The sequence below is a fragment of the Lepidochelys kempii genome, chromosome 18 (assembly GCF_965140265.1).
Source record: "Lepidochelys kempii isolate rLepKem1 chromosome 18, rLepKem1.hap2, whole genome shotgun sequence".
Classification (NCBI taxonomy): Eukaryota; Metazoa; Chordata; order Testudines; family Cheloniidae; genus Lepidochelys; species Lepidochelys kempii.
This window is the reverse complement of record NC_133273.1, coordinates 6272501-6299400: the sequence shown is the minus strand read 5'-3', so window position 1 is coordinate 6299400 and position 26900 is coordinate 6272501. Positions and strand designations below refer to the sequence as shown.

At 47.8% G+C, this 26900-nt stretch overlaps 1 protein-coding gene across 8 annotated transcripts in view; it reads right to left on the bottom strand.

Annotated features, from left to right (window-relative positions):
• Positions 1–26900, bottom strand: part of EPHB2 (EPH receptor B2) — a 406427-nt gene that overhangs the window by 115124 nt on the left and 264403 nt on the right. For 3 of the 8 annotated variants that reach the window (XM_073316309.1, XM_073316310.1, XM_073316311.1), the window contains exon 16: positions 22406–23439. The exons of 4 other annotated variants lie outside the window; for them this stretch is intronic. In XM_073316309.1, coding sequence (XP_073172410.1) covers positions 23331–23439 — 109 coding nt within the window. In that variant the 3' untranslated portion in view covers positions 22406–23330. Of the gene's footprint in view, positions 1–5752; positions 6741–22405; positions 23440–26900 lie in introns of those variants that run through there. One more of the 8 variants, XM_073316312.1, reaches the window with a different exon arrangement.

Here is a 26900-nt window from a genome sequence, read left to right as displayed (position 1 = left end):
ACTAGGTTGCCTCCCTCATTCAGTAAGGGGCCCACACTTTCCTTGGCTTTCTTCTTGTTGCCAACATATCTGAAGAAACCCTTCTTGTTACTCTTGACATCTCTGGCTAGCTGCAGCTCCAGGTGCGATTTGGCCCTCCTGATATCATTCCTACATGCCCGAGCAATATTTTTATACTCTTCCCTAGTCATATGTCCAACCTTCCACTTCTTGTAAGCTTCTTTTTTATGTTTAAGGGAAATTTTTATTAAAAACAAAAAGAAAGAAAATACACCTGGAACTTAGGTTATTGCTAGATTTAAAAAAAGGAAATATAATAATTAAGCATCAAAAATGGTTTTCTTGAGGTCCAGCTTAATGGTTACAAGCAAAACAAAAGCATTTGGGGTTTAGCACAGAGAAGTCTACAAGCCTTATAGAAATTAAAAAATAATAATAAATAATAAAATAATAAAGTAATAAAAATAAATAATAATAATAAAAAATAATAAACCTAATTGTGTCTTCTTAGACATTTCCTAATCTACTTACATACCTGGGGATCTCAAATAAGTGTTTCCTAGGTGTGATTTGATCATTTTTCATACCTGGCGCAAGCTTCTTACAGCATCGCTGCTCTGTGTCTCCTCTCCCGTGAGAACAACAGACAGACAAAAGGGGAGTCTTGTTTCAATTTTAAAATGTTTCAGCATTCCCATTGTCTCTTTTGGCCAGGTGCCTGCTCACTTCCTTTAACTAACTATGCATAGCAGTCAGACTCTTTAACCCTTTACAGTTAAAGCAAGTAGAGAACAGCTACTAAGATGGATTCTATAGCTAACTGGCTGGCTGGGTCCATACAAGGGAGCTCCCCCCCCCCCCCCTCATTTATCACAACAGCCATGGAGAGAGACAGGGCAATTCTGGAAAGCATTAATGCCAAAAAAGACTGAGGAAGGACAGAGAGCAGCAGATGGGCTAGGAACTGGCAGTGACAAAATGCAGGAAATAAAGTGAATGCAGGCTTGGTCTGTATTTGGGAGGGCTAATTAAACCTAACCAAAAAATGGAAACAAAAGTTGTATGAAAGGTTCCTAATTCTGAAGTTTCAGAGGAACAGCCGTGTTAGTCTGTACTGTACAGGGTTCCAAAGGGAACAATTTGTTCTTGTCTTTTTCTTTTCTTTTTTAAACAAACATTTGCCAAAAGAGTGGGGTTTTTTTTAAAACATTTCGAATTTTTTCAAAATTGTAATGTTAATTCAGCCCCTTTCCTCACTCTCCTGGCCCCCATTTGCCCCTTGTGTGATAAAAGGAGTCTTGTCCAAGGCCTGAGCCAGGGTTTTGTTTATTTTTCACACTTCCCTTTGTCTTTTTTCCCTTTCTTCTTTCCCCACTCTGCAACTTTTCTAACCTTCCTGAGTCTTTCAAATGTTACCAAAGGGCAGAGTGAGACAGCTTCACTTTTCCTTGCCCAAAGAGGGACAAGTTTTGAAAAGTTAGAGTGGGAAAAGAAACAGAAGGAAATATTGAAAATGTGCAGCCCAAAGTCATTAGTCATTCGATTGTGGGAAATGACAGAAAGGGGCAGCAAAAGGGGAAAAACCAAAGTCCCTTATTTTGCCCGTATTTGGATTTTTGTGTACCAGACTGAAATTGGATTTCCAAATAAAACAAAATCAGTATTTGAATTTTTTCATTTTGCAATTTACAGTAGAAAAACTGTTAAATGAAAATGACACTTTCTCATGAAAAAATTCATTTATGACAAAACCCCATTTTTACAGCAATTATTTTTTTAGCAAAATGTGTCCAGCCATGCTGTGTAGTAGTGCACTTTGTCTATGATCCTTCAGGCTTCGCTCATTCCACGTGGCAAAGCTCACACCTCAGCTAATTGGCAGTTACTCTCCAGGTATGACAGGATGAGGTACATGTTGCCAAGGCCACGGTGCTGCACTTTATACCTCATTCACACCTTGCAGGCTCTCATATTGTAATTGTCTCAAAAATGACCAGGTTTGTCAGCCAGGATTTGTTCGGTATAAATCCATGTTGCTGGTTGTGCTTTTATCCTTTGGCTCTTTAGAGTTTTGTTTTCCTGTTAATATTTGATTCCAATTTACAAGGAATTGAGATTGGATTTACCAATGGTAATTGTTGGGTTCGCTCTTTTTTTTTTTTTTTTCAAAGGGGAAAAAGAGAATTTGTCCAGCTTCGCTTCCAGCCACTGGCTCATGTGATCCCAGTCTCTGCTAGATGGAAGAGCCCATTATTAAATATTTGTTCCCCATTTAGGTACTTATAGACTGTAATCAAGCCACCCCCAACCTTCTCGTCATTAAACTAAATAGATGGAGACCCTTGACTCTATCGCTATGAGGCAGGTTTTCAAATTCTTTTATCAGCCTTGTGGCTCTTTTCTGTCCCAGTGCCAAAACCAGAGGTAAATTAGCCTCTTTACTCCTACTTCATATTCCCATGTATGCATCCCAGGATAACATCAGCTCTTTTGGCCACAGTGTCACCTTGAGAGCTCATGTTCAGCTGATTATCCATCATGACTCCCAAGTCTTTTTCAGAGTCACTGCTTCCCAGTAGGGCGTTTCCCTATTTGGTAAGTATGGCCTGCATTCTTTGTTCCTAGGTGCATTCATTTACATTTACCCATGTTAAAATGCATATTGTTTGCTTGTTCCCAGTTTACCCAAGCAATCCAGATTGCTCTGTATCAGTGATCCGTCCTCTTCAGTATTAACCATGCACCCGATTATTCTATTTTCTGTAAACTTTATCAGGTCATTGATAAAAATGTGAAACAGCATAGAGTCAAAACCTGTTCCCTCCTGGACCCCACTGGAAACACACTTACTCAGTCCCCATTTACATTAAATTTTGAGATCGATCAGCTAGCCAGTTATGAATCCATTTAATGCGTGCTGTGTTAATTTTATATTCCAGTTTTTAATCAAAATGCCATGTGGTACCAAGTCAAATGCCCTACTGGAGTCTAAGGCTCTTATAGCAATACTAAAACCTTTATCAGCCAAACTTGTAATTTCATCAAAACGAGATATTAACTTGACAGGAGTCCCCCACAGGCCCCCATCTGGAAGCAGAAGAGGTCTGGGACAGGGTGGGTGCACAGCAAAGATCTTGCCCAAGGGCTAGAGTCATGAGTTTACTCTGACCACCAAGGGCTGGAGGCTGCTTTTTGTGTGGCCACTCTGGCTATCTCTATCTGACGTTATGGACAGGCCTAAACTGCCAAGAACCAGGCTCAGAAACCAATACCGGCCAACTTGTCAGCCCTTGTTCAGATAAATGGAGGCCAATGTGACAGGTCTTGTTAACTCAGGGTGTGGTCAGATCTTAGTATGGGACTGCTTAGTACCAGCTGGGAACCCCTTGGTGACACAACTTATTCACCATGCATCCATGGCGGACTTAAGTCTTCCCCTACTAAACACAGGCCAACATGTGGGGTTCCTAATTATAGCACTAGGCCAACAGTGGCCTCCCCCATGATTCTGAGCCAGAACTGGGAATAATCTGGGGAGATGCTGGGGCAATTTGGATCCATCCGAGGCTCCAGCTACACCTATCTCAGACAACCCAGGGGAAGGGGTTGAAGGTCCTGTGAGTTGGGAGGAGGTAGCCAAGGAGGCAGACCCAGGGGAAGCAGGGTCCGATTAGCCAGAGGCTCTCCCAGTCTCCCTCCCAGGTGAAGAAGCAGGGGCATCCCTCCTACAGGAGACAGATGTTCTGTCCAGGTTTCATTGGAGAACAACAGTCAGATGAGACTCTGGGCTGGGCCTATGACCAACTGAGTGTTGTGAATGGGGAGCGAGCCAGCCAATATCCTGGGATTGAACTCCTAGCAGAGAGAATCTATCACTTTGAGAAGGGTGACCAGCGCAGAGAAGTTCGAACCTAACTCCTGATCCCGTGACCATACTGGCAGGAAGTCCTGAGGATGGCACATGCTGTCCCCTTTTCAAGACAGCTAGGTAAGGAGAAAACCCTCACCCAAATCTGGAGCTAGTTTTTCTGCCTGGGAATATTTTAAGTGGCAATAGACTTTTGTGCCTCTTGTCCCGAATGCCAACTCATTGGTCCCCCTTTAGTCCCCTTCCATTGGTGGATACCTACTTTGACAGAATGCGGTGGACCTGGTAGGGCCCCTTGAGACCAGTGCAGTGAGATGCTGCTCTCTACTGATAATCGTAGATTACACGATCCAGTACCCGGAGGTCAATGCCTCTATACTCAGCTAATGCAAAGACAAGCTCAGCTGAGCTGGTAAAAGTTCTCACCTGGGAGATCTTAATGGCTGAAGGATTAACTTCCTGCCATGACTCATGAAGAAGCTGCGCGGAGGGTTACAAATGAAAGCTATTGGACCTCCGTGCACCACCCACAAACAGAAGGGCTGCCTGAGCATTTCAGTCAGGCTCGGAAAAATATGCTGAAGAAGCTCATTGTGACAGACTTCAGTTGGGACTGGCTGCTCTCCCCCCCCCTCCTATTTGCTGTGAGGGAAATTTCCCAATCGTCAACTTGTAAGTGGTCTGGTGGCCCCTTATTGAAACTTAGTGGCGCTTTCGGTTGTCCCTCTCCCGGTACCAGGAGCAAGGGGAAGCGATGAAGAGGAGCCAGGATCCTGAGGCTGACAGTCCCCAGCGCTGATGGGGAAAGGCCAGGGCTCCTAGTCAGCCGGACTGACAGGGCAGGCAGGCCAGTGAGGAAACTGAGAACCCAGGGCTCATCCTCCATGTGAGCTGGGGCTGTCAGGCCAGAGGAGGCACAGCCAGGGAGCAAGCAGCAGGCGGAGCCCGAGCGGCATCAGGGTAGTACAGGTGGGGTGAGTCTCCCGTTCTCACAGCAGGATCACGTGCACTGGTCTAGGGCCCTTTCCCAAAGTCTATTGAGAGGGCAGCAAGTTCCAGAGCCAGAGGTAGACAAGACCTGACAGGGAGCCAGGACTGAAGGTGGAGAACGAATTTGGTCACACAGAGGCCAAACCCACCCTGGTAACCACACTGGGACGCACACGTCCAAATGGCTCCCAGAGTTTCAGTATGACTTTATTACTATTAAACAGAGGGGGGAAGAGGCACAGTGACTTGTCCCTGGTCCCAGAGCAGGTGAGTGGCAGAGCCAGGAACAGACCCTAGGGCTCCTGAGGCCTGGCCCAGCAGCCTAGCCACTAGACCAGGCTGTCTCCCCTAATTGCTGAGGGTGTGGGCCCCTGTAGATTGCAGCCTCATGGGGAGGCAATTGAGACATCTATGATGTGTCCGAAACTAGCTCAGAAGACTCGCTAATGACCAGGTCAGTCATGTAGCAGGTCTGTGATATGGACCAAAACTCACCCTTGATTAATACAAGACCTTTCACTAGTGAAGTGTGAGCTCAGCTCCCCTGTGGTGAAAGGCTGTTACTACACTTGTCGCCCTGCACCACCATCATGCACCTACAGCTGGGCTGTGCTAAGTGTCATCTTTAATCCCAGGATCAGGACCCTACAGTACCACTAAGGGAAATGCATGGGCAGCCCTCCCTTAACACTCATTCCAGAGGGTTGAAAATGTCTCTTTAACAACTGACATTTTCACAAGAAAATCTCCGTTTTCCTCAACATTTCGGGTGGGGGGCAAGGGTTCACTGAAAAAGCACAACCCACAAAACCAACTATTTTCCAGTTCTGCAAACTGTTTGGTGTTGAGATTTGGATGAAAAAGTGAAAATTCCATTAAAAACATTAACTGAGACAACCCAATTTCCTTTTCTTCCAAACATTTCATGGGCAATAAAATCACTTCAGAGCAGCTCTTGTTACAATACCCAACATATCAATGGTGAGAGACACACCTGTGCCGGGGGGTGAGGAGTGCTTGGGGAACCAGAGGTGGGTGGAAGTCAAAAGAGCCCAACAGTCAGGAACCTGCCTTAGTGTGGCAAGTGGGACATTGCTGGTTTGGAATGAAATGTCTTTCCATAGGCTTCTCGCATCATGGGTGCTGGACTGGGCCTGGTTTCTTGTATGCACTGGCAGGATCTACTGGGACTGTGTGCTATGGGAGCTGGTCCCATTTACCCTTCACTGACGCTGTTCTCTTTACTGGGTGGTAGGGTCTGATGCTAATTTGCACCCCTCTGCCCTCCTCCCCTGGAGTGGCCATTGCTTTTCCTAATTGCTCTCCAAGGCACTGGGAGCAAACCTAGTCCCTGACCCTATTTAGAGCCTTGACGTTTCCTGGTAGGAAAAGGGAAGTGGCCTGTAGCAGCCGCAGCTAGTTCGGCCTGTCAGTGGCCAGTGTTTTATGTGCTGAAAGCCCCTATCAGTACTTGCACTGACATGTTTTCGTGGCTCATCTGTAAATTGATTTCCTTTTATACAGATTAGGTTATGGGGGAGCTGCTTAGCCTCACAGGGTCCCTAGGTTACTTGGGTGCCCTGGGGTATTGGAGGGCTTGGGGCAGTGAAAGTTGCTAAGTATCCCAGGGCACTAGGAGCTAGGGGGAAGCACTGGCCCTATTTAGCTCTTAAAGGCTTGTGGTACCAGACAGAGCAGCTGATCCAGGAGCCAAACAAAGGTCTTCAGTTTTAGCTGCATAGTCTGTGACGTGGAGGCTTCTTGGAGGGTGCTGCAGGCAGTAACAACGCACATCAAAAACAGCTCCAGTCCGTCAAAGCCAGTACTCTGATGAACGCTGGGGTGCAGGAGGGAGAGTTGAGCTCAGGGGCTGGCCATGGTGCTGCGGTGAGGGAGACAGGGCTGTAAAATCTGGAGACATGGTTTCAAAATATTTTAAATGGTCATTTCTTGTTATTGCAAAACTCTTTACCTGGTAAATTTGCAATGCTGGGAGAACCGTTCTTCTGCTCCAGAGCCTGCTAATGGTGTAACCAAGAAGAGCTTAGTCTTTTGACATCTGAGAAGCGGGGTGACAAAAGTAGGCTATGTAATGGCTATGAACCTAATGACTGAAGACCTTTGTTATCTCCTTTCGCTACAAGCCAATGTTTCTTTATTGCTGCTGTATGTTGGAACAGGCATTTGAACATCAGGTCACTCAACATATCCACAGCCTCTTCCTCGGCCGTATGAGCCAGTTTAATGCCCCCTCTAAACTATTGTGATAGATCTGCAGAGTGGGGGACTTCTATCAGCCACTTCCCTGCTGCCCGCGCCTTCCCCATGCCAAGTCGGGGGAGGAGTCCAGAACCAGAAAGAGGCCAGGCTCTGTTTGAGAGCAGCAGGGAGCTCCAGGGAAGCAGCCACATGGCTGCATGGTGAGCTGGAGGGAAGCTGGGAGCAGCAATGCAGGCAGAGCTGCTGTGGACCCGGCTGTGACTGCCCGATATGACCATGTGGGGCAGGGTCTGTATGGGACTTACGGGGGAGCAGCAGGGGCTGGGCAGGGAGCCAGTGCAGATGGGCCCCAGGACAGTTACTAACTGAGCCTGGCCTGGAAACCTGCAAGTGCCTTATTACTTGGAACAGAGACTGGAGTAAAGCGGGCACCCCAGGCACTAGTCCTGAAGAGCCTTGACTGGACTGCTCCAAGGCCCAAATGGGAACTGATCGCACATACTTTGAACTGTAACTGGGGTATTCAGGCAACTAATGGAAGTTGCTAGATCACAGGCCCTGGTTCTCATGGGGGACTTCAATCACCCTGATATCTGCTGGAAGAGCAATACAGTGGTGCACAGGCAATCCAAGAAGTTTTTGGAAAGTGTAGGGGACAATTTCCTGGTGCAAGTGCTGGAGGAACTAACTAGGGACAGAGCTCTTCTTGACCTGCTGCTCACAAACCGGGAAGAATTAATAGGGGAAGCAAAAGTGGATGGGAACCTGGGAGGCAGTGACCATGAGATGGTCGAGTTCAGGATCCTGACACAAGGAAGAAAGGAGAGCAGCAGAATACAGACCCTGAACTTCAGAAAAACCGACTTTGACTCCCTCAGGGAACTGATGGGCAGGATCCCCTGGGAGAATAATATGAGGGGGAAAGGAGTCCAGGAGAGCCTTAAAGAATCCTTATTGAGGTTGTAGGAACAAACCATCCCTATTTGTAGAAAGAATAGTAAATATGGCAGGCGACCCGCTTGGCTTAACAGTGAAATCTTTGCTGATCTTAAACACCAAAAAGAAGCTTACAAGAAGTGGAAGATTGGACAAATGACCAGGGAGGAGTATAAAAATATTGCTCAGGCATGCAGGAGTGAAATCAGGAAGGCCAAATCACAATTGGAGTTGCAGCTAGCAAGGGATGTTAAGAGTAACAAGAAGGGTTTCTTCAGGTATGTTAGCAACAAGAAGGTCAGGGAAAGTGTGGGCCCCTTACTGAATGAGGCAGGCAACCTAGTGACAGAGGATGTGGAAAAAGCTAATATACTCAATGCTTTTTTTGCCTCTGTCTTCATGAACAAGGTCAGCTCCCAGACTACTGCACTGGGCAGCACAACATGGGGAGGAAGTGACCAGCCCTCTGTGGAGAAGGAAGTGGTTCAGGACTATTTAGAAAAGCTGGATGAGCACAAGTCCATGGGGCCGGATGCGCTGAATCCGAGGGTGCTAAAGGAGTTGGCGGATGTGATTGCAGAGCCATTGGCCATTATCTTTGAAAACTCATGGCGATCGGGGAAAGTCCCAGATGATGTCATGCCCATCTTTAAAAAAGGGAAGAAGAAGGATCCTGGGAACTACAGGCCAGTCAGCCTCACCTCAGTCCCTGGAAAAATCATGGAGCAGGTCCTCAAGGAATCAATTCTGAAGCACTTAGAGGAGAGGAAAGTGATCAGGAACAGTCAGCATGGATTCACCAAGGGCAAGTCATGCCTGACTAACCTAATTGCCTTCTATGATGAGATAATTGGCTCTGTGGATGAGGGGAAAGCAGTAGATGTGTTATTCCTTGACTTTAGCAAAGCTTTTGACATGGTCTCCCACAGTATTCTTGCCAGCAAGTTAAAGAAGTATGGGCTGGATGAATGGACTATAAGGTGGGTAGAAAGCTGGCTAGATCATCGGGCTCAACGGGTAGTGATCAATGGCTCCATGTCTAGTTGGCAGCTGATATCAAGTGGAGTGCCCCATGGGTCAGTCCTGGGGCCGGTTTTGTTCAATATCTTCATTAATGATCTGGAGGATGGAGTGGATTGCACCCTCAGCAAGTTTGCAGATGACACTAAATTGCAAGGAGAGGTAGATACACTGGAGGGTAGGGATAGGATACATAGGGCCCTAGACAAATTGGAGGATTAGGCCAAAAGAAATCTGATGAGGTTCAACAAGGACAAGTGCAGAGTCCTGCACTTAGGACAGAAGAATCCCATGCACTGCTACAGACTAGGGACCGAGTGGCTAGGCAGCAGTTCTGCAGAGAAGGACCTAGGGGTTACAGTGGACGAGAAGCTGGATTCAGAGTAACAGCTGTGTTAGTCTGCATTCGCAAAAAGAAAAGGAGTACTTGTGGCACCTTAGAGACTAACCAATTTATTTGAGCATAAGCTTTCGTGAGCTATAGCTCACTTCATCGGATGCATACTGTGGAAAGTGTAGAAGATCTTTTTATACACACAAAGCATGAAAAAATACCTCCTCCCACCCCACTCTCCTGCTGGTAATAGCTTATCTAAAGTGATCACTCTCCTTACAATGTGTATGATAATCAAGGTGGGCCATTTCCAGACAAGATCTCTATCAAGCATTCTTACAACTACAATACCCACCTGCGGAAGTGAAGAAACAGATTGATAGAGCCAGAAGAGTTCCCAGAAGTCACCTACTACAGGACAGGCCTAACAAAGAAAATAACAGAACGCCACTAGCCGTCACCTTCAGCCCCCAACTAAAACCCCTCCAACGCATTATTAAGGATCTACAACCTATCCTGAAGGATGACCCAACACTCTCTCAAATCTTGGAAGACAGGCCAGTCCTTGCCTACAGACAGCCCCCCAACCTGAAGCAAATACTCATCAGCAACCACATACCACTAAAAAGAACCACTAACCCAGGAACCTATCCTTGCAATAAAGCCCGTTGCCAACTGTGCCCGCATATCTATTCAGGGGACACCATCACAGGGCCTAATAACATCAGCCACACTATCAGAGGCTCGTTCACCTGCACATCCACCAATGTGATATATGCCATCATGTGCCAGCAATGCCCCTCTGCCATGTACATTGGTCAAACTGGACAGTCTCTACGTAAAAGAATAAATGGACACAAATCAGATGTCAAGAATTATAACATTCATAAACCAGTCGGAGAACACTTCAATCTCTCTGGTCACGTGATTACAGACATGAAAGTTGCGATATTACAACAAAAAAACTTCAAATCCAGACTCCAGCAAGAGACTGCATTTGCAAATTGGATACAATTAACATAGGTTACCTTGCATAATGACTTAGGCTTGAATAGAGACTGGGAGTGGCTATTTCCCCTTGTTTTTTCCTACCCCCTCCCCCTTCCTCAGATGTTCTTGTTAAACCCTAGATTTGTGCTGGAAATGGCCCACCTTGATTATCATACACATTGTAAGGAGAGTGATCACTTTAGATAAGCTATTACCAGCAGGAGAGTGGGGTGGGAGGAGGTATTTTTTCATGCTTTGTGTGTATAAAAAGATCTTCTACACTTTCCACAGTATGCATCCAATGAAGTGAGCTGTAGCTCACGAAAGCTTATGCTCAAATAAATTGGTTAGTCTCTAAGGTGCCACAAGTCCTCCTTTTCTTTTTGAGAAGCTGGATATGAGTCAACAGTTTGCCCTTGTTGCCAAGAAGGCTAACAGCATTTTGGGTTGTATAAGTAGAAGCATTGCCAGCAGATCAAGGGACGTGATCATTCCCCTCTATTCGGCATTGGTGAGGCCTCATCTGGAGTACTGTGTCCAGTTTTGGGCCCCACACTACAAGAAGGATGTGGACAAATTGGAGAGGGTCCAGCAGAGGGCAACAAATGATTAGGGGACTGGAGCACATGACTTATGAGGAGAGGCTGAGGGAACTTGGATTATTTAGTCTTCAGAAGAGAAGACTGAGGGGGGATTTGATAGCTGCTTTCAGCTACCTGAAAGGGGGTTTCAAAGAGATCTAGACTGTTCTCAGTTGTACCAAATGACAGAACAAGGAACAATGGTCTCAAGTTGCAGTAGGGGAGGTCTAGGTTGGATATTAGGAAAAACTATTTCACTAGGAGGATGGTGAAGCACTGGAATGGGTTAGGCAGTTGGGCATCTTGATTATCACTACAAAAGTTTTTTTTCTCCTGCTGATAATAGCTCATCTTAATTAATTAGCCTCTTACAGTTGGTATGGCTACTTCCACCTTTTCATGTTCTCTGTATCTATCTATCTATCTTCTTACTATATGTTCCATTCTGTGCATCCGATGAAATGAGCTGTAGCCCCCAAAAGCTTATCCTTAAATAAATGTGTTAGTCTCTAAGGTGCCACAAGTACTACTGTTCTTTTTGCGGATACAGACTAACACGGCTGCTACTCTGAAACCTGTCAATACATTGAGGTCTTTTTCCTCCTCCATCGCTTCCAACTGATAAATCCCCAGTTTATAGCAAAAATTATTGTTGTTAGTCCTTAAGTGCATGACCTTGCACTTTGCACTATTAAATTTTATCCCTTTTCTATTACTCCAGTTTTCAAGGTCATCCAGATCTTCATATTGGCAATACCTCCCAATTTGTGTCACCTGCAGATTTATTAGGACACTCAAGTTTTATGCCAAAGTCATTGATGAAAATTTTAAATATGATTGGTCTCAGTACCAGGCCTTGAGGAAATCCACTACTGACCTCCCTCCAACCTCGCAGTTCACCTTTTAAAATGACCCTTTCTAGTGTGCCCTATAACCAGTGCCTTACCTACCTTTCAATTCTTGTATTAATTCCGATCTTCTCCAATTTAACTCGTAATTCCCCATGTGGAATGGTATCAAATGCTTTACTGAAATCCAGGTAGGTTAGATCTACTGCATTTCCTTGGTCTAGAAAATCAGTTATCTTCTACAAGAAAGAGATCAGCTTGGTCTGGCACGATCTACCTTTTGTGAAACCATGTTGTATTTCAGCCCAGTTACTATTTACCTCTATGTCCTTAACTACGTTCTCTTACAAAATTTGTTCTAAGACCCTGCATACAATTAAGGTCAACCTAATGGACCTGTAGTTTCCCAGATAATTTTTTCCTTTCTTAGATATAAGAACTATATTTGCAATTCTCCAGTCATAGGATACAACCACTGCTCAGCGCTTGTTTCCTGAGCCCAGTACAGACAGTCCACTGTGTGCAGCTGCTCCGTGAATGCTAGCAGCAATCTTTGTTTCTTTCCATTGCATGCAGCAGGACAGACAATACAGATTCACTTTCTATTTCCCAGCTCATGAAATACTGCAGGACCAGCCGCGTTGTGTTCGTAACACTCATCACCAGACTGGCCAGCAGTTCAGGATCCATGCTTTCAGGCAGAGATGGTGGGTGCACAGTTTACAGGGACTGATATAAAATGACACAAAGTGAAGTTGGAAGTCCATGGAACGATGGCATGGAAAGAATTGCATCATGGGACGGTGAGCACGCCCTCGTGATACACTGCGATCCATTCCCAGATCTCCCAGCGGCCGCGGGAGGCAAGTTGCACAGTGGGATAGCTACCCACGATTCAACGCGCTCTCTGTTGATGCAAGAGCACTGACTTTGGACTCACTCCACCGACACAAGGAGCGTTGTGTGGATGTGTACAACTGATATAATTAAAGCAGCATACCGGCGTCGATGTAATTTAAGACGACTTAACTCTGTAGTGTAGAAAAGGCTTTAGCGTGTGCATTATTTCTCCTGTGAGCTGAACGCTGCAGAGAACTATTTCTGAGCATTCAATCAAATAAAAACAGCGAATTCACTTCTGTTAAATTTGTGAACCTGTCACTAATTTACTGTGAACTTTAGTACAGGCCACTTTTGTTGATTATAGGGATGTTGATGGAGAGTGAAATCTCATGACCGCACATGCAGCCCTTTTCATGTGGAGGTTCACGTCAGACGTGTCCACTCAGACCGTTTGGGCTCTCCTTGATTTTCCTCCTGCTGTTTATAAATGTTTCAGCCATCCCAGCAGGAAGCAGAACCTCCATGTGACTTAAATGGTCAATCACATACCAGGAATAATGAACAGTGAGCTGTCAAAGTCACTAGTTTACAAACAATCCATTGACTCAAACTCTCATAAAGGGTTTGTGGCACATTCCAGAGTAACAAACAAATTTGTGAAAATCAAAGTCTGTTTGTGGAAAAGTCGCAGAGAAAATAGTAGAATTTGTCAAATTAACAGCCTACATCACTTTACACTTAGGCGAGGGCATGGTGCTACTAATTTTAATTTAATCTAATCTAATCTATTGATCGATCATAAGGATATTTCCCAGGCATGCAGTATGCAGTCATTCTGTGTGTGTCTCTCTAAGGGACCAATACCTTTTGTGGTTCCCTAGTTCAGCATTTACACTGGAGCAATATTACTGAGGAGGGCAAAAGTTGGAAGAGGAGCAAGGAAGGAAAACCAAGAGCAAATGCTTCAAACGTTACAATTCACATTTATTTTGAAAAAATGTTGTGTTAAAAATACTCCTACAAAGGCATTGGAGCAGCAGGTTTCTGTTTCGTTTATAAATACATCCGATTTATTTTATTTTATTTTTTCTGAGGAACATCCAAAGATATTTGACGAAGCCAGGGGAAGCCCTGGTCGGAATGGAAGACACACACCCCTGTGTTACAAGGACCTGCACACTATCTCCCCATTCACGTTTAAAAAAATACAAATACTGTCATGAAAACCATTACATTGTCCACAGGGCCGCAGCCAAGGTACGAGGGCGAGACAGAGCAAGTAATCAGGACTGGGACTCCCCTTGGGCCCACCAGATACAAGGTCACTCCATGAGGCAAATGCTGGGTGGCTAATGAGCAGCTGGAACACTGATTAGTTACTTGCCTTGGGCAGTCGAAGGGTCCCTCTCCCTCCCAATGAGGGCTTCGCACACTGAGCCACAAGGTTCTGTGATGAAACAAAGACTATTAACCACCTTGTGAGCCAACAGAGGAACTAGGAACACAGCAAAATGGACTTTCAGCCACAAACACCTTGTTCCGGAATAATGTCAGCACCTCTTTGTAAGCCTTTCAAACATATCACAGGCTAGAGCTATTCAGCACCTCTCTTTGAAAGGGAAAATCCCCAGCATAGTACGGATCATATGGAAGCATCTGCTGAATGTAGATGCTAACAGGCAAGCAGAGACATTGCCATTACACTCAGCCAGCCTTTCCACTACCGTATGGCTCTTCGCCTCCCTACGGTGTTATCTAGATATGCATTGAAGGATTTCCTTATATGAGGGCAGGTAGTTTCCCCTCTGCATTGCCAACCCTGGCTCTGGGCGCAGAAGTCCAGCAGCAGGGACAGCTGCAGATTCTGCTGGAATGATATTGGTCGCAATAGCTGCCTTTCTGGTAAATGGAGAGGGATGTTTGCTCTCTGCGGTTTCTCAGACGCGCACTGAGATATGAGACTGTGTCTAGTGCTACAGAAAAGGACGTTGAGTCGCCCAACCCAGCCCACTCTACGTTACACTGAGGTCTTGAGGCTCATAATTATTGCTCACCTTCACTGAGCTCCTCACCTGTATCCCAGAGAACAATGATGCCCTCTGGAGCCCGCAATAGTTGCTAGGGACCATTCAAGACAAGTCTGATGGCCTCGCCCTGAGAGGTGCATTGAAACCCAGCTCTCACTGGGATCAGCAGGAATTGTGGCTGCTCAAAGCAAGGTGCTCATGTCTAGAAGATGGTTGCTACAAAGCAAGTCAAGGTACAATATTCTGCCTTTCTAAAGCATCAAATGGAAGATGGCAAAGAACATGATTAATTAACTAAGCTCAATGCACTCTGGAGGCACAGGGAGGAGAAATTACTTGCACGAGGTCACAGAGCCGGGACAAGACCCAGGGACCTAACACCTAATCCTAGGTTTAACTATTAAATCACTCGCACGGCTCCCCACTCTCCTGGGCTCAGGGAACGGATTGCATCACTTCCCGAAAATACACTCAGATTGTGCTTCTTTGCTCGACCAGCAAGCTGCCCTTTCCACCGACCCATCCCACAGTAAAGAGCATGCAGGGCCTGATCCCAGGATCCTTCACGCTGGGACTAACCAAGTCCTGCAGCACGCTTGCTCCCCACACGCTGCTCCTGACCAGGCGGTGGGGAAGCAAGAGGGCTTAGCTGTGCTGGGGTCACGCAGGAGAAGCCCATGTTACAGAGCTGGGAGTGCTCAATAATTCATCTCCCAAGGACATGGATCACTGTTTACAAGGTGGCTGGGACAGTCTGCTCATTTGTCCATGGGGAGCCTGATGGGCTAGGGCCCCTCCCTGTGGCACAGCAGTGGGTGCGAAGGGCCAACAGGTGCATAATATTTAAAACAAGCTGCATCAGCCCTGCTATCCTGACACCCCTTTAAGCTTCCTTGCAGACCTGTCATCCAGGGCAACTTGCTCCCGGAGAGGATGGGCAGCACAGGGAGCCAGGGCACGGAGGTTGTTATGGGTCAGGGGCAAAGCAACCTGGCTTCACTCTTCCATCTGCTTTCCTAGCGGTGTGCAGGCCTGGCCTGAACTGCATCAACATCTGTGTGCTCTGTGGTAGCTCTATAAAGGGAGGAGAGGCCATAAAGAGAAATTAACCAAGGCAGAGAAAAGTTTGGAGCTGATTCCAGAGCTGCAGGGAGCTCGGTGGCAGAGGATCCCCCCCAGAGAAGCCAGACTCATGGTTAGCCTCAGACACTGGGCTGGGCAGAAAACCACTCCGCTTTGCAAGACATTTCGGGGCTTAGAATTTTGATTTAATTCCAATTCTGAATGTAAATGAGCCCCTTATAAAATGGCAGTTAGGGACTTGCTTGGGCTGTGGGACAGCTGTTTTCAAACCTGGTTCTGCCTGATTCTCCCAGCTGCTAGGTGAGGGGTACTGGCTGTTCTGGGGTGTCACTCACTCGCTCTCATATCTAGCTGGATCCTAGACCTGAGAAACCTTCACAACAAAATTTCTCTTGAAACCAGTAAGTTTCCTTGGAGCACCCCATTATTCAATGGAAAAAAGTTTAGTTGAATTTTGTTGTCCAGCTTTACCCAGCCCCTTGTATAGTTCTGACATGTCAGAATGGCTGGGGGTTGGGGTGTCACTCTGAATTGCTCGCCCCTTCGCTGACCGGGAGCCCCACCTCATGCTCAGACTGGCCCTCTCTGCCCTCACCCCTTAGAAATTATTTCCTTAAAAAAAGAAAAGAAAAACCCTTTCCTACCAGACCCCCTTTATGCCTGCTTGGGGGTGCTGTGCTGCCCACTCCCTGGGCTGGTGCCCCACCCGCCCTGCCCAATTCCCTTGGGCACTATGGTCCCAGGCACTGCCAGTCCCAAGTGGTGAAAGCTGATGAGATGGGCCCTAAGCAATCCTGAGATTAGAATAAATGCTCAGGGCTGGGTCTGGCTCTGCCTGCTAGTGTGGTGCCTTTGAGGTCCCCTTTCACAGCTTTGGGGTCTCTCTCCATGGCTTTGGGGTGACCTGTCACAATGCTTCTCCACAGATAAAAACTAGGAATTGCACCTTTGTTTTTAGGAAAGCCCAGATTCTCTCATAATCCCAGCACTCCAGAAGCTGGGGCTTTAAAAAAACCCAGATATTGTGAGACTCACAGTGAACTCATGAGCTGGCAACACTGTTAAAGCTCGAGGTTTGTTCCCACCCACCGCTCCCAGTGCCAGGGCTTTGCAGAGTTAATGAAGGAGGGCTCCTCACCCAGCTGGGTAGCACCTCAGTGCCTGGCTGGCTGGAGTGATGACAGGGGCAGGTGGGCGTTCAGACTGCCTAGCAGCGGGACCAGTCAAAGCTAAAAGGAAATGCAAGAAAGTGCCTGGGGATGTAAACGGCACCAGCCTTTGCCCTGGAGACGGAGGAGGTGGCACGCAGCACCATTTCCCTTCTCTACCTCACAGCACCTTGCAGGGTGCTACAGATGGGGTCTGGCAGAAGTGACACCCTGCGAGGAGTCCCCTAACTCCTTCCCTGGCTCCTCCCCCAGGGAGGCATTCAGTGCCAGATCAGCTCACAGCTCCACCCCAGCACTCACCGCCTCCCAGCAGCCTGGCCTGGAGCCTTCAAATCTCCCCAGCTGGCAGGGTGAGCCCATCACCCCCTGCAGGACAGCGCAGCATTACCTGCATGAACCTGCCAGATGGGGGCGCTGCCTGCAGCTGGTTCGCCACGTGGAGCTTGCAGGGGTCTCTGCACAAGCGCACACAGAGCTATTCCAAAGGAAAATATCTGTGTGCAGCAATCAGAGACACAATGATAATACTACCCCCTCACTGCCCTCTGGGCTGGGCCCCTGGCTCAGACCAGCTCCACGGAGGTCACACACAGACTGACAGGGCAGCTTCTTGCTTCCCTCAGGAATTCCCCCAAGGCCTCGTTTTGCATTTTCATGCCCTGAGCTGCAGGTTACAATAGGACAGAAGCAAACATGGGCCAGTCCCTTCTGCAGGGACCCACCCACGCCAGGGGCTGCGCTTTGATAGGCATTGGCACTCTTGTGTGACGGGTGAAGGATGGGCTTTGCCTCCATGACCATCTTTCACCCCTGCACTCCCCAGAGACGACCTACGAAATACTCCAAATCGCTTGCCATCCTGCCCTGTAGGTTTCCTTTAGTTCTCTCCCTACATTATTTGTTACTAAGGACACCAGTGTGAGAGAGAAACTTGCAGCACCATCACTCGCCCAAGTCAGCATCGACTTTTGGGGTGCAGCACCTGCTGGTGGCTGTGGAGATGATTACGACGCCACAGATTGGGCTTCCTCTGATGCCCAATCTCAGGCAGGCAATCAGGAGCAGGCACAACCAAGCTCTCCAAATCTGAGGACTCTGGCTCCACACAGGCCCCCTTCGGAATACAGAGCAAAGGAGAGGAATGGAAAAGCTGTCCCTCCTCAGCCTCTCTGGGGTGTTTCCCCAGGAACGGCCAGTGAAGCTAACCTCTATAGCAGATGTGATCCATTGTTGCTGGCAGAACAGCCCAGACCCAAGAGATGGACTGCCGTATGGGTGGATGCGTTCCTGCCACATTTAGGACCAAACATTGATAAAACACCCCCTTCCGTTCAGCTGTAAAAATACCTCACCTTTGGAACAACCCCATACTGGTGATTTCCTCCCTCTTCCCCGGCTCTGTTTTACACTCTAGATGGATCCAGCCTTGCGGGTTACTCCTGCCATCCCAGCTAAACTGTGATCTTCTACAATAGTTTTCCATGCAGTGACTGTGAAAGTGACAAGGTGATCACTGCTTTCCTCTTTGCCTTGCACTGGTGATTACTTTATCTGCTCTACTGCAAATGGGTCTCCTCTTGCTTACGCTGGTGTAAATCTGAGCTAGTCCAGTGAAGCCACCAGGGCTACCCTAGTGTACAAGTGTAAGGGAGAGCAGGAACCAGCCCTTTCACTTGTGTACTACGACAATTAACTGATACTATACAATGAATTAATGCTGTTGTGAGCAACACGCACCTAGCTCCTGGGGATGCCCCAGTACTGGAAGTTACTGGTCACTATTTGGTGGGTAAGTGCTCAGAATACATAAAGAACCTAACTGAGCAACTCCTCAGCTGACGTAAGTTGGCACAGCCCCTTTGATTTCAATGGCGTTTTGTCTATTGACAGCAATTGAGGATCTGGCCCACAGTTTCTTATCTTTGAGACATGAGACAAAAAGATGAATCCCTGAATGGTGAACCCACCCCCAACGGCCCCTATATCTCCATCCTCCACTGTGGCTGAGAGGAAGCAAGTGCTCATGGCAGAGCTATAATGAAAGTGCTTCCGAGTTTATTTTTCTTTTACTCCAAAGTAGCTCTTAGCCATTAATTCAACTTACAGAGCTGGAGGTGAAAGCTAAGAGTTGCTTGTTAAATATAAAGAGAAGGAGGACTTGTAGCACCTTAGACACTAACCAATTTATTAGTCTCTAAGGTGCCACAAGTACTCCTTTTCTTTTTGCGAATACAGACTAACACGGCTGCTACTTTGAAACTTGTTAAATATGACACCCTTGGGATTCTGGTACCCTGGCATCAGCACCCTCCATCCTACTCTTTCTGGTCCTTGCTGCTCAGTTATGGTATCGACACCATGGGTGGGTCATTGCTTGACATTTTTATTGCTATTTTCAACATAACTTTGGAATTCCAACTTAAATTCTCCTGCCAGACACCATCATTACTGATGCAAGGCAGGCTGTAGCAGCCGGAAGATGGACTGTAAGAAGCTGGAGGAAGAAAACCCTAGATCTGGAAGCTGGGCTGGACGGCTGGAGGGGAACAGCCAAATTGCAACAAGCTGACTGACAAACTCAGCAAGATGAAATTGCTAAAAGATATACACACCCCCACTCCATTGTGTCACAGTGTCCACGTTACTTTTTCACTTGTTACCTGCTCTCTGTTTGAAGCTGATTTTTGCCACTATAAGAATGTTTCACAATAGTATGTTTTACACCCATGAAATGCAATTGTTTTGAAGTCACCCCAGTGGCTCTCTGCTTTCCTAGGAGCAGACCCTACCTCCGAAAGCATTACCAGGCAAGGGGGCGGGTGAGGAATGTTGGACGGTGGCTCCTCATGTTCTCAGCTGGAGAGCTGCAGAGAGAAATGGTGCATTATTCGTTCTTTCCATTTCTGTCTCATTCTCCGCTCGTCCCAGGTAAGCGGTCACCGTAACGCCTGGCATTAACAGACCAGAAAACATGCACTTCTTGGGTTGACACTGTGTGATTTTTGGTCCAGGGAAGAAATGACGATGCACCTTTTTGCCTTGCCACCGCTCAGGCCAACTCCGGCATCCACTGCTCTGTACAATCCCTTCTTTCACAGTGGGTGGGGTCAGGCAGTTAGATGTGCATAATGCCAGTTGGCGGGTGAAGAGCAGGTTTAGTGCATCAAGGCAGAACATCGCCCAGTGGACACGATCATAAGCTCTCCCCAGAGCCCTGTCCGAAGGTGACCGACTGTGAGGGCTGCAGCATGGCCATCACTCCTACTGAGTTCATGGAAGCATGTAATGGGTGGCCCAGAACAGTCAAGCATTGTCTGGGAAAGCCAACGCAAGCGCATCATGTGATCATTCCAGATGGTTGCCCCATTGGAATTTGCTGGTGGGTTTTTTACAGCGGCCGCTCTCCTCGCACTCAAAAGCGTTCCTTGTTCACATAGCAGCTGGCTGACTATGGCTATACGATTTAGTACAGCCCTGTGCGTCCGTCCCCTGGGGATGGCACTGAGCAGCCTCGTCCGATACCTTTGGGCGACACTGATGAGCTCTCCCGTGTTAAAATGTAGCGCTTGCAGTGGAAGAGAGAGCTGCAGTAAGGAAGCATTTCTCTCTGCTGCTCTGCTCACCCATCTATCACAGTCTGTGCGGAGAGGCCTCCATTTTCCCAGTACGCCCCTGGCAAGCACTAGGAATGTTCCAGCTGACACACTGTCTCTTGTGTGCCAATCCTGTAACGCTAGATCACACAGTTCTCAGGTATGCTGCTTGTTAAACACAGGGCCCGTTTACACACACACCAGTTGAATACACAGATAAAGACTGACTGGACTGTGTGTCAGAACGCAGAACAGACAGCTGACACTCCCGGGCCCCCAGGAGCCTAAGCACGCCTGGCGTTACTTCAGTCTGCTTCCATTGCTTCTTTCTCACCCCAATCATCAGAGACTTGGCCAAATTCTATTCTCCGTGAAATCTGGAGCGGTGCCATTCATTTCAGAGCAGTTGCTCTGAATTGACACGGAGGTCACTGAGAACTACGGCCTGGCCCAGTTACAGAGGTCCCCAGAATACCAGTGATTGTTTGGCCATCAGGCCATGTAAAAACCAGCCCCAGTGTCTAGACACATTTCAGATGAACGGACCCTTGAGAGGCAGACTTTGCATTTCAGGCTCCTGCTGCTGTAGCTGTGCACCAAACACACCAGAGAGAACAGAGCCGAGCAGAGGGGTGACCCAAAGCTCACTGGGACCTGTCTCTCAGCCATGTTTTGTCTCCCAGTCAAATCTTAAGGGGAAAACGTTAAGTATTTTGTACAGGGCTTTACATATTTTATAAAGACTCCAGTACAAGCCTGCGTGACCCAGGAGGGTGAGCCACACATAGGATTCTCTTCACAGCACACGCTTTGCCCTCTTGGCTTCAGCCACTGGAAAATAATCCAGACTAGCTCCCTGTGAACATGTCTTCAAGGCCCTGTACTGCTGCAAAGCAAAGGTGTTCCTCCATGAAAGACATGGTGACCCTGGGCGCAGCCTGAGGAATGCCGAGTGATACCGCACATGCCCAGAAGGACACAGGATGATGAAAGCTCCAAGAGCAAATGCAAGCATTTGCGCTCATGCACTGCCCTACGATTTGTCCAGTGTCCAGGGGTTTGTTCTGTAACTAAAGCCTCTGTGTCAGTTCTTTATAACCCCCCTGACTGACTGGTCGGCTGGTTTGGTCTGGGGAGGAACCTGCCTGCTGTGGGCACTTGGCCAGACCTATTTGTTCACGAGTTTTCGCTTTTGCTGTTTTGGCCTCCCCTAGATGTGGCGGCTGAGAACGAAGCCTTTGGCACGTGAAGCAGCTCCTGAGGCAGGGGCTGAGCATCTGAGTGCATAGAGAGCAGCCACACGGCATTAGGTATCACAGTGAATGATTTACAGCCTGGCCTGTGACAGCGTCCCCACTCTGAGAAACCTTCTGCCAGGATATTGGCGGCTGCCCTTAGTGCATCCCCCCTCCCCTTCTTTTCTCACAGCTGGTAGGATCAGCATAACTCTTCGGGTCTCACCTCCCTAAACAGTCCTGCGTCTCCAAAGGGCTCTGATCATGAGCTGTGGAATGACCCCTCTTTCCCCATCCACAAACCCCTCCATAACCCTGCCCTGCCCTGCAGCAGCAGCCCCAGCTGGGCAGGTGGTTATTTCAGCCAGACACCCAGCAGCTAGAAACAGCTGTCAGGCAATGGAAATTACAAAATAACTAACAAGCAAACAGGAGGAAATGTGAATATAAAAAATCTTGCCCTTGGCGTATTGTCTAGTCAGTAAGCTGCAATTCTCCTTCCACAGGGAGAAGGTTCAAGTTCTGGAGAGATACGAAGCCTGGAAATGTCAGTTCCTTTTCATAAAAAAACCCAACCAACCAAAAAACAAAATCCATCCCCCAAACCACAAATTGTTGTAAACAAACAAGGTCAAAGGACAAATTTCCAAACAACGACAACAGAAAAATAAATGGACACGTCAGCATTTGTAATCAAAAACTACTACATACTGTACTTGGGAAGTCTTCTGAGAAAAGGTCATTGGCAACTAGTGAGGCGATCACTAAAAGTCTTGTGCATATGATATGTATGAGACAATGATGCCATTGGAGAGGTGGATGGGAAGACCCCCTGGAAAACGCGTCACTCACTAAACCGTTCCATGTCAAGCGAAAATAAGAGCTCTAAAAAGGATTGGTTTCCCCATCCCCCACTCCCAGTGGGTTCAAGGTTCCTTCTCATCTGCAGGAAAAAAGAATCTTCTTGTCTCAGTTTGTTTATTTTACAAAAATCTTCAGCTTTGCAAAAGTTTGCCACTTTTCAGATGCGCTTGGTCCATTACATGGCAAGAACTTCTCAGCTCTCTCTCTCTCCCTGTGATTTGCCAGCTGGGGGCTTTCGGGGATGACTGCTGGCTGCAGGATAACCCCAGAGTCACCATCCCAAGGGAGAAACGGAGGAGCGCTTCCCATGTCTTCACTTGGCTTTCATCTCCTTGACAAAGTCTCTTTGCTCCAGAGGTGTCTGAGGCCTGCTGAAGCAGCCTTGTGCAGGAAGAAAATGAAAGGATCTGCTCTTTTATCTCCCTTTGGAGACTCCTGTGGATCTCAGAGCCCTTTTCAAAAATGTCATTGCTTTATTATTATTATTTTTAAAAAATATTTCATAGTTTCCCCCAAAATATTTGTCTTCCTTGTTCCCTTTTTCCATTGCTTAAATTCTAGAAGCTCTTGGCAACCTTTTGTTGTCAGGATGTTTCTTCCTGTTGCCATGATCCTTAGAGCAGCTGCCTGTCTCTGGTGAATGCAGAACACTCAAGAACTGGAGCTTGGACGTACAGGGGCAAAGGGGAGAAGGGCCTTGAGGAAGAGGAGTGTGAGGACGTGTGAACATCAAACCTCCACAGATTGGATCTGATTCATCTGTGCTCGCATCACTTGGATACTGTTCAGAATTTTCTTCTGATGGCCTGCTAAAGTGACCCCGACTCGCAGAATGTCCCTTTGGAATAAAAACAAATACACAATAAAGGCCAGTAAGGAACCCTGTTCAGACACAGAACAAACCCACACGCTGAACATGCATCTGCAGAGCTTTCTCGAGGAAGCTGGGAGTCTTAGGGTTGCTTCTATTAAACTATTACTAAACTGGGAGGAGTGGTAGATACGCTGGAGGGGAGGGATAGGATACAGAAGGACCTAGACAAATTGGAGCATTGGGCCAAAAGAAATCTGATGAGGTTCAATAAGGATAAGTGCAGAGTCCTGCACTTAGGATGGAAGAACCCAATGCACAGCTACAGACTAGGGACCAAATGGCTAGGCAGCAGTTCTGCGGAAAAGGACCTAGGGGTGACAGTGGACGAGAAGCTGGATATGAGTCAGCAGTGTGCCCTTGTTGCCAAGAAGGCCAATGGCATTTTGGGATGTATAAGTAGGGGCATAGCGAGCAGATCGAGGGACGTGATCGTTCCCCTCTATTCGACATTGGTGAGGCCTCATCTGGAGTACTGTGTCCAGTTTTGGGCCCCACACTTCAAGAAGGATGTGGATAAATTGGAGAGAGTCCAGCGAAGGGCAACAAAAATGATTAGGGGACTGGAACACATGAGTTATGAGGAGAGGCTGAGGAAGCTGGGATTGTTTAGCCTGCAGAAGAGAAGAATGAGGGGGGATTTGATAGCTGCTTTCAACTACCTGAAAGGGGGTTCCAAAGAGGATGGCTCTAGACTGTTCTCAATGGTAGCAGATGACAGAACGAGAAGTAATGGTCTCAAGTTGCAGTGGGGGAGGTTTAGATTGGATATTAGGAAAAACTTTTTCACTAAGAGGGTGGTGAAACACTGGAATGCGTTACCTAGGGAGGTGGTAGAATCTCCTTCCTTAGAGGTTTTTAAGGTCAGGCTTGACAAAGCCCTGGCTGGGATGATTTAACTGGGAATTGGTCCTGCTTCGAGCAGGGGGTTGGACTAGATGACCTTCTGGGGTCCCTTCCAACCCTGATATTCTATGATTCTATGATACTACAGAAATGTAACAGGTTAAACTGGATTTTGTCTCTCACTCAGAGCCCCGGTACTTTGTCTGTCTCTAAGTCTCTCCCTAGCCTACTTCTCCTAGCCTCTGCACTTCCTATTAGGTAGCTGCAGTATGCCCAAGATGGTCTATGCCACACACTATATTCAGAACTGACGACTAACAGCTCATTCCCATGTTCAGAGCTCTGCAAATCACTGAACTGCAACAAATGACGTGAATTTGTTGCTGATGGAAGGTGGAGGACTGACGGCCCTGGAGGATAGGTTCAGCAATGGCTATTAGCCAAGATGGTCAGGGATTCAACCCCATGCTCTGGGTGTTCCTATGCCTCTGACTGCCAGAAGCTGGGAGCGGACTACAGGGGATGGATCACTCGATAATTGCCCTGTTCTGTTCATTCCCTCTGAAGCACCTGGCACTGCCTACTGTCAGAAGACAGGACACTGGGCTAGAAGGACCGCTGGTCTGAGCCAGTGTGGCTGTTCTTATGTCATCTCTCTCTCTCATCACATTTTGGTCCTTCAGTTTTCACATTAGTAACATGGGGATCATGACACTGACCTTTGTTTGCAAGGCACTTTGAGGTCTCTTTATGGAAAACATTACATTAGTATTCATGTTTATTATCGTCTGTGTATTCTGATGGGTCCCATTGCCATCACATACATGAATCTGATGGAAGCTGCCTGGGCTGTGCATCATATTGTACCTCAGCTCCATCCCAAGGGATCCTTCTCTAAGACAGCCGGGCTTTTGCTCTTTAGCGTCTCTAAGGGGAGTGCCAACAAGGATGGCAAGTTAGTGCCAATGGTGAAGATTTTGTGTGTGGGCACCCAGGACCTTCCCACTAGGACTGGGGCCAGCAGCTCATTTCACACAAGTTGCTGCATGGCTGGCTGTCGGACAGGAACCATCTGTGGTCACTGCCAAGCTGCTGCATCCCCAGTGGGGGCAAGGAGGCTCCTGTCCCCCGGCTAATCCTGTCTATTTCTCCTGGCCAGGATTTCCACGGCCTGAACCATTGGCTATTAGGGGATTAGTTTTTATCAGAAAAAGTCATGCTTGTGAATTCTATGCCTGAGGCTCTACACAAGTCCCAGGGAAGCAGGGGGCTGGCACTACAAAGGACATATTACTGTAGATGGTGAATTCCCTGTTGTAAATCAGATGCTCTCCATTCGACTGTTGTCACACCACCGCCTGGACATGTTGGGGCCAAACACGTGAGGCAAGGGACTGCGGGACCATTCCTCCAGCACAGAAGCCACGTAGGGCAGCTTGCACTGGCCCTTTGCTACCTCCAGTCACAAGCCAACAGTGAGTGGGGGCAGGAGAGCAGCCAGCTGAGCAGGCTGCGCACACTCAAGCAGCCCTCTGCCTGCGCCTTCTGAGACAGCCCAATGGGGAGACTCCCAACACAGCAGTACCCAAGGCCCCAGCAGCCCTGGTATTCCCCAGACTCTCAGACAGCATCCTCTGCACTAACATCCCGAAGGAAATCTGGGATTGGTGAGTATCCGAGTGCGTGTTTGCTGAGTGAGCATCCGAGTGTGTGTTTGCTGGGAGGGCAGTTTGAAAGCCTGAGCGAGTGCCTGATTGGGTGGTAGCCTGCAGGGGGCGGGTATTAGGAGTGTCTGTTTGTTTGTTTCAGGGAAGCCTGGCTGTTTAAAAATAGCCAGAGCTCCGCGAACCAGCTGAGCGGCAGCGAACCAGCAAAGCAGGACACAGCAGGAGTTTGCCTGGGAGTTCGCCTGGAGTGAGCCCAGTGAGGCTTACATCTTGCCAGCTTCTCTGAGGAAGCTCATAGTAGGAAGGTGATATGGGGGGGGGGGGTTCAGCTATTGTGACCTGCACTGGATGTGCCATGTTTGTCTTTCTTCCACAGGACAGAAGCGACTTTTTCTGTACAAAGTGCAAGCTAGTATCCATATTGGAAGAGAAGATCGAAGGTCTGGAGCAACAGATATCGACCCTGCGTTGCATACGAGAATCTGAGGATTTTCTGGACAAAAGTCAGGATATGCTTCTACGGGCACAAAGCGCTAAAGATATAGAGCAGGTTGCACAGCAGAGCCAAGAGGCCAGTGAAGAAGCTTGGCAACATGTGACCTCCAGAAGAAGAAGGGGGAATGTCCAGGTACCAGCAACGCAGACACAGGTAAGTAACCGTTTTCATGTTCTCTCCACAGGTACCATTGCGGAGAGTGGACCAGATGATACGTCTGGGGGGAGAAAGCAGAAGGAGACTCTGCTGGTTGGAAGGCATGAGATGCACTGTCGTGAGGTTGGGGGTTCCAAGACCACCACTCCCAAGAGAAGGAGACGGGTGGTGGTGGTCGGGGACTCTCTCCTCAGGGGGACTGAGTCATCTATCTGCCGCCCTGACGGGAAAACAGAGAAGTCTGCTGCTTGCCAGGGGCTAAG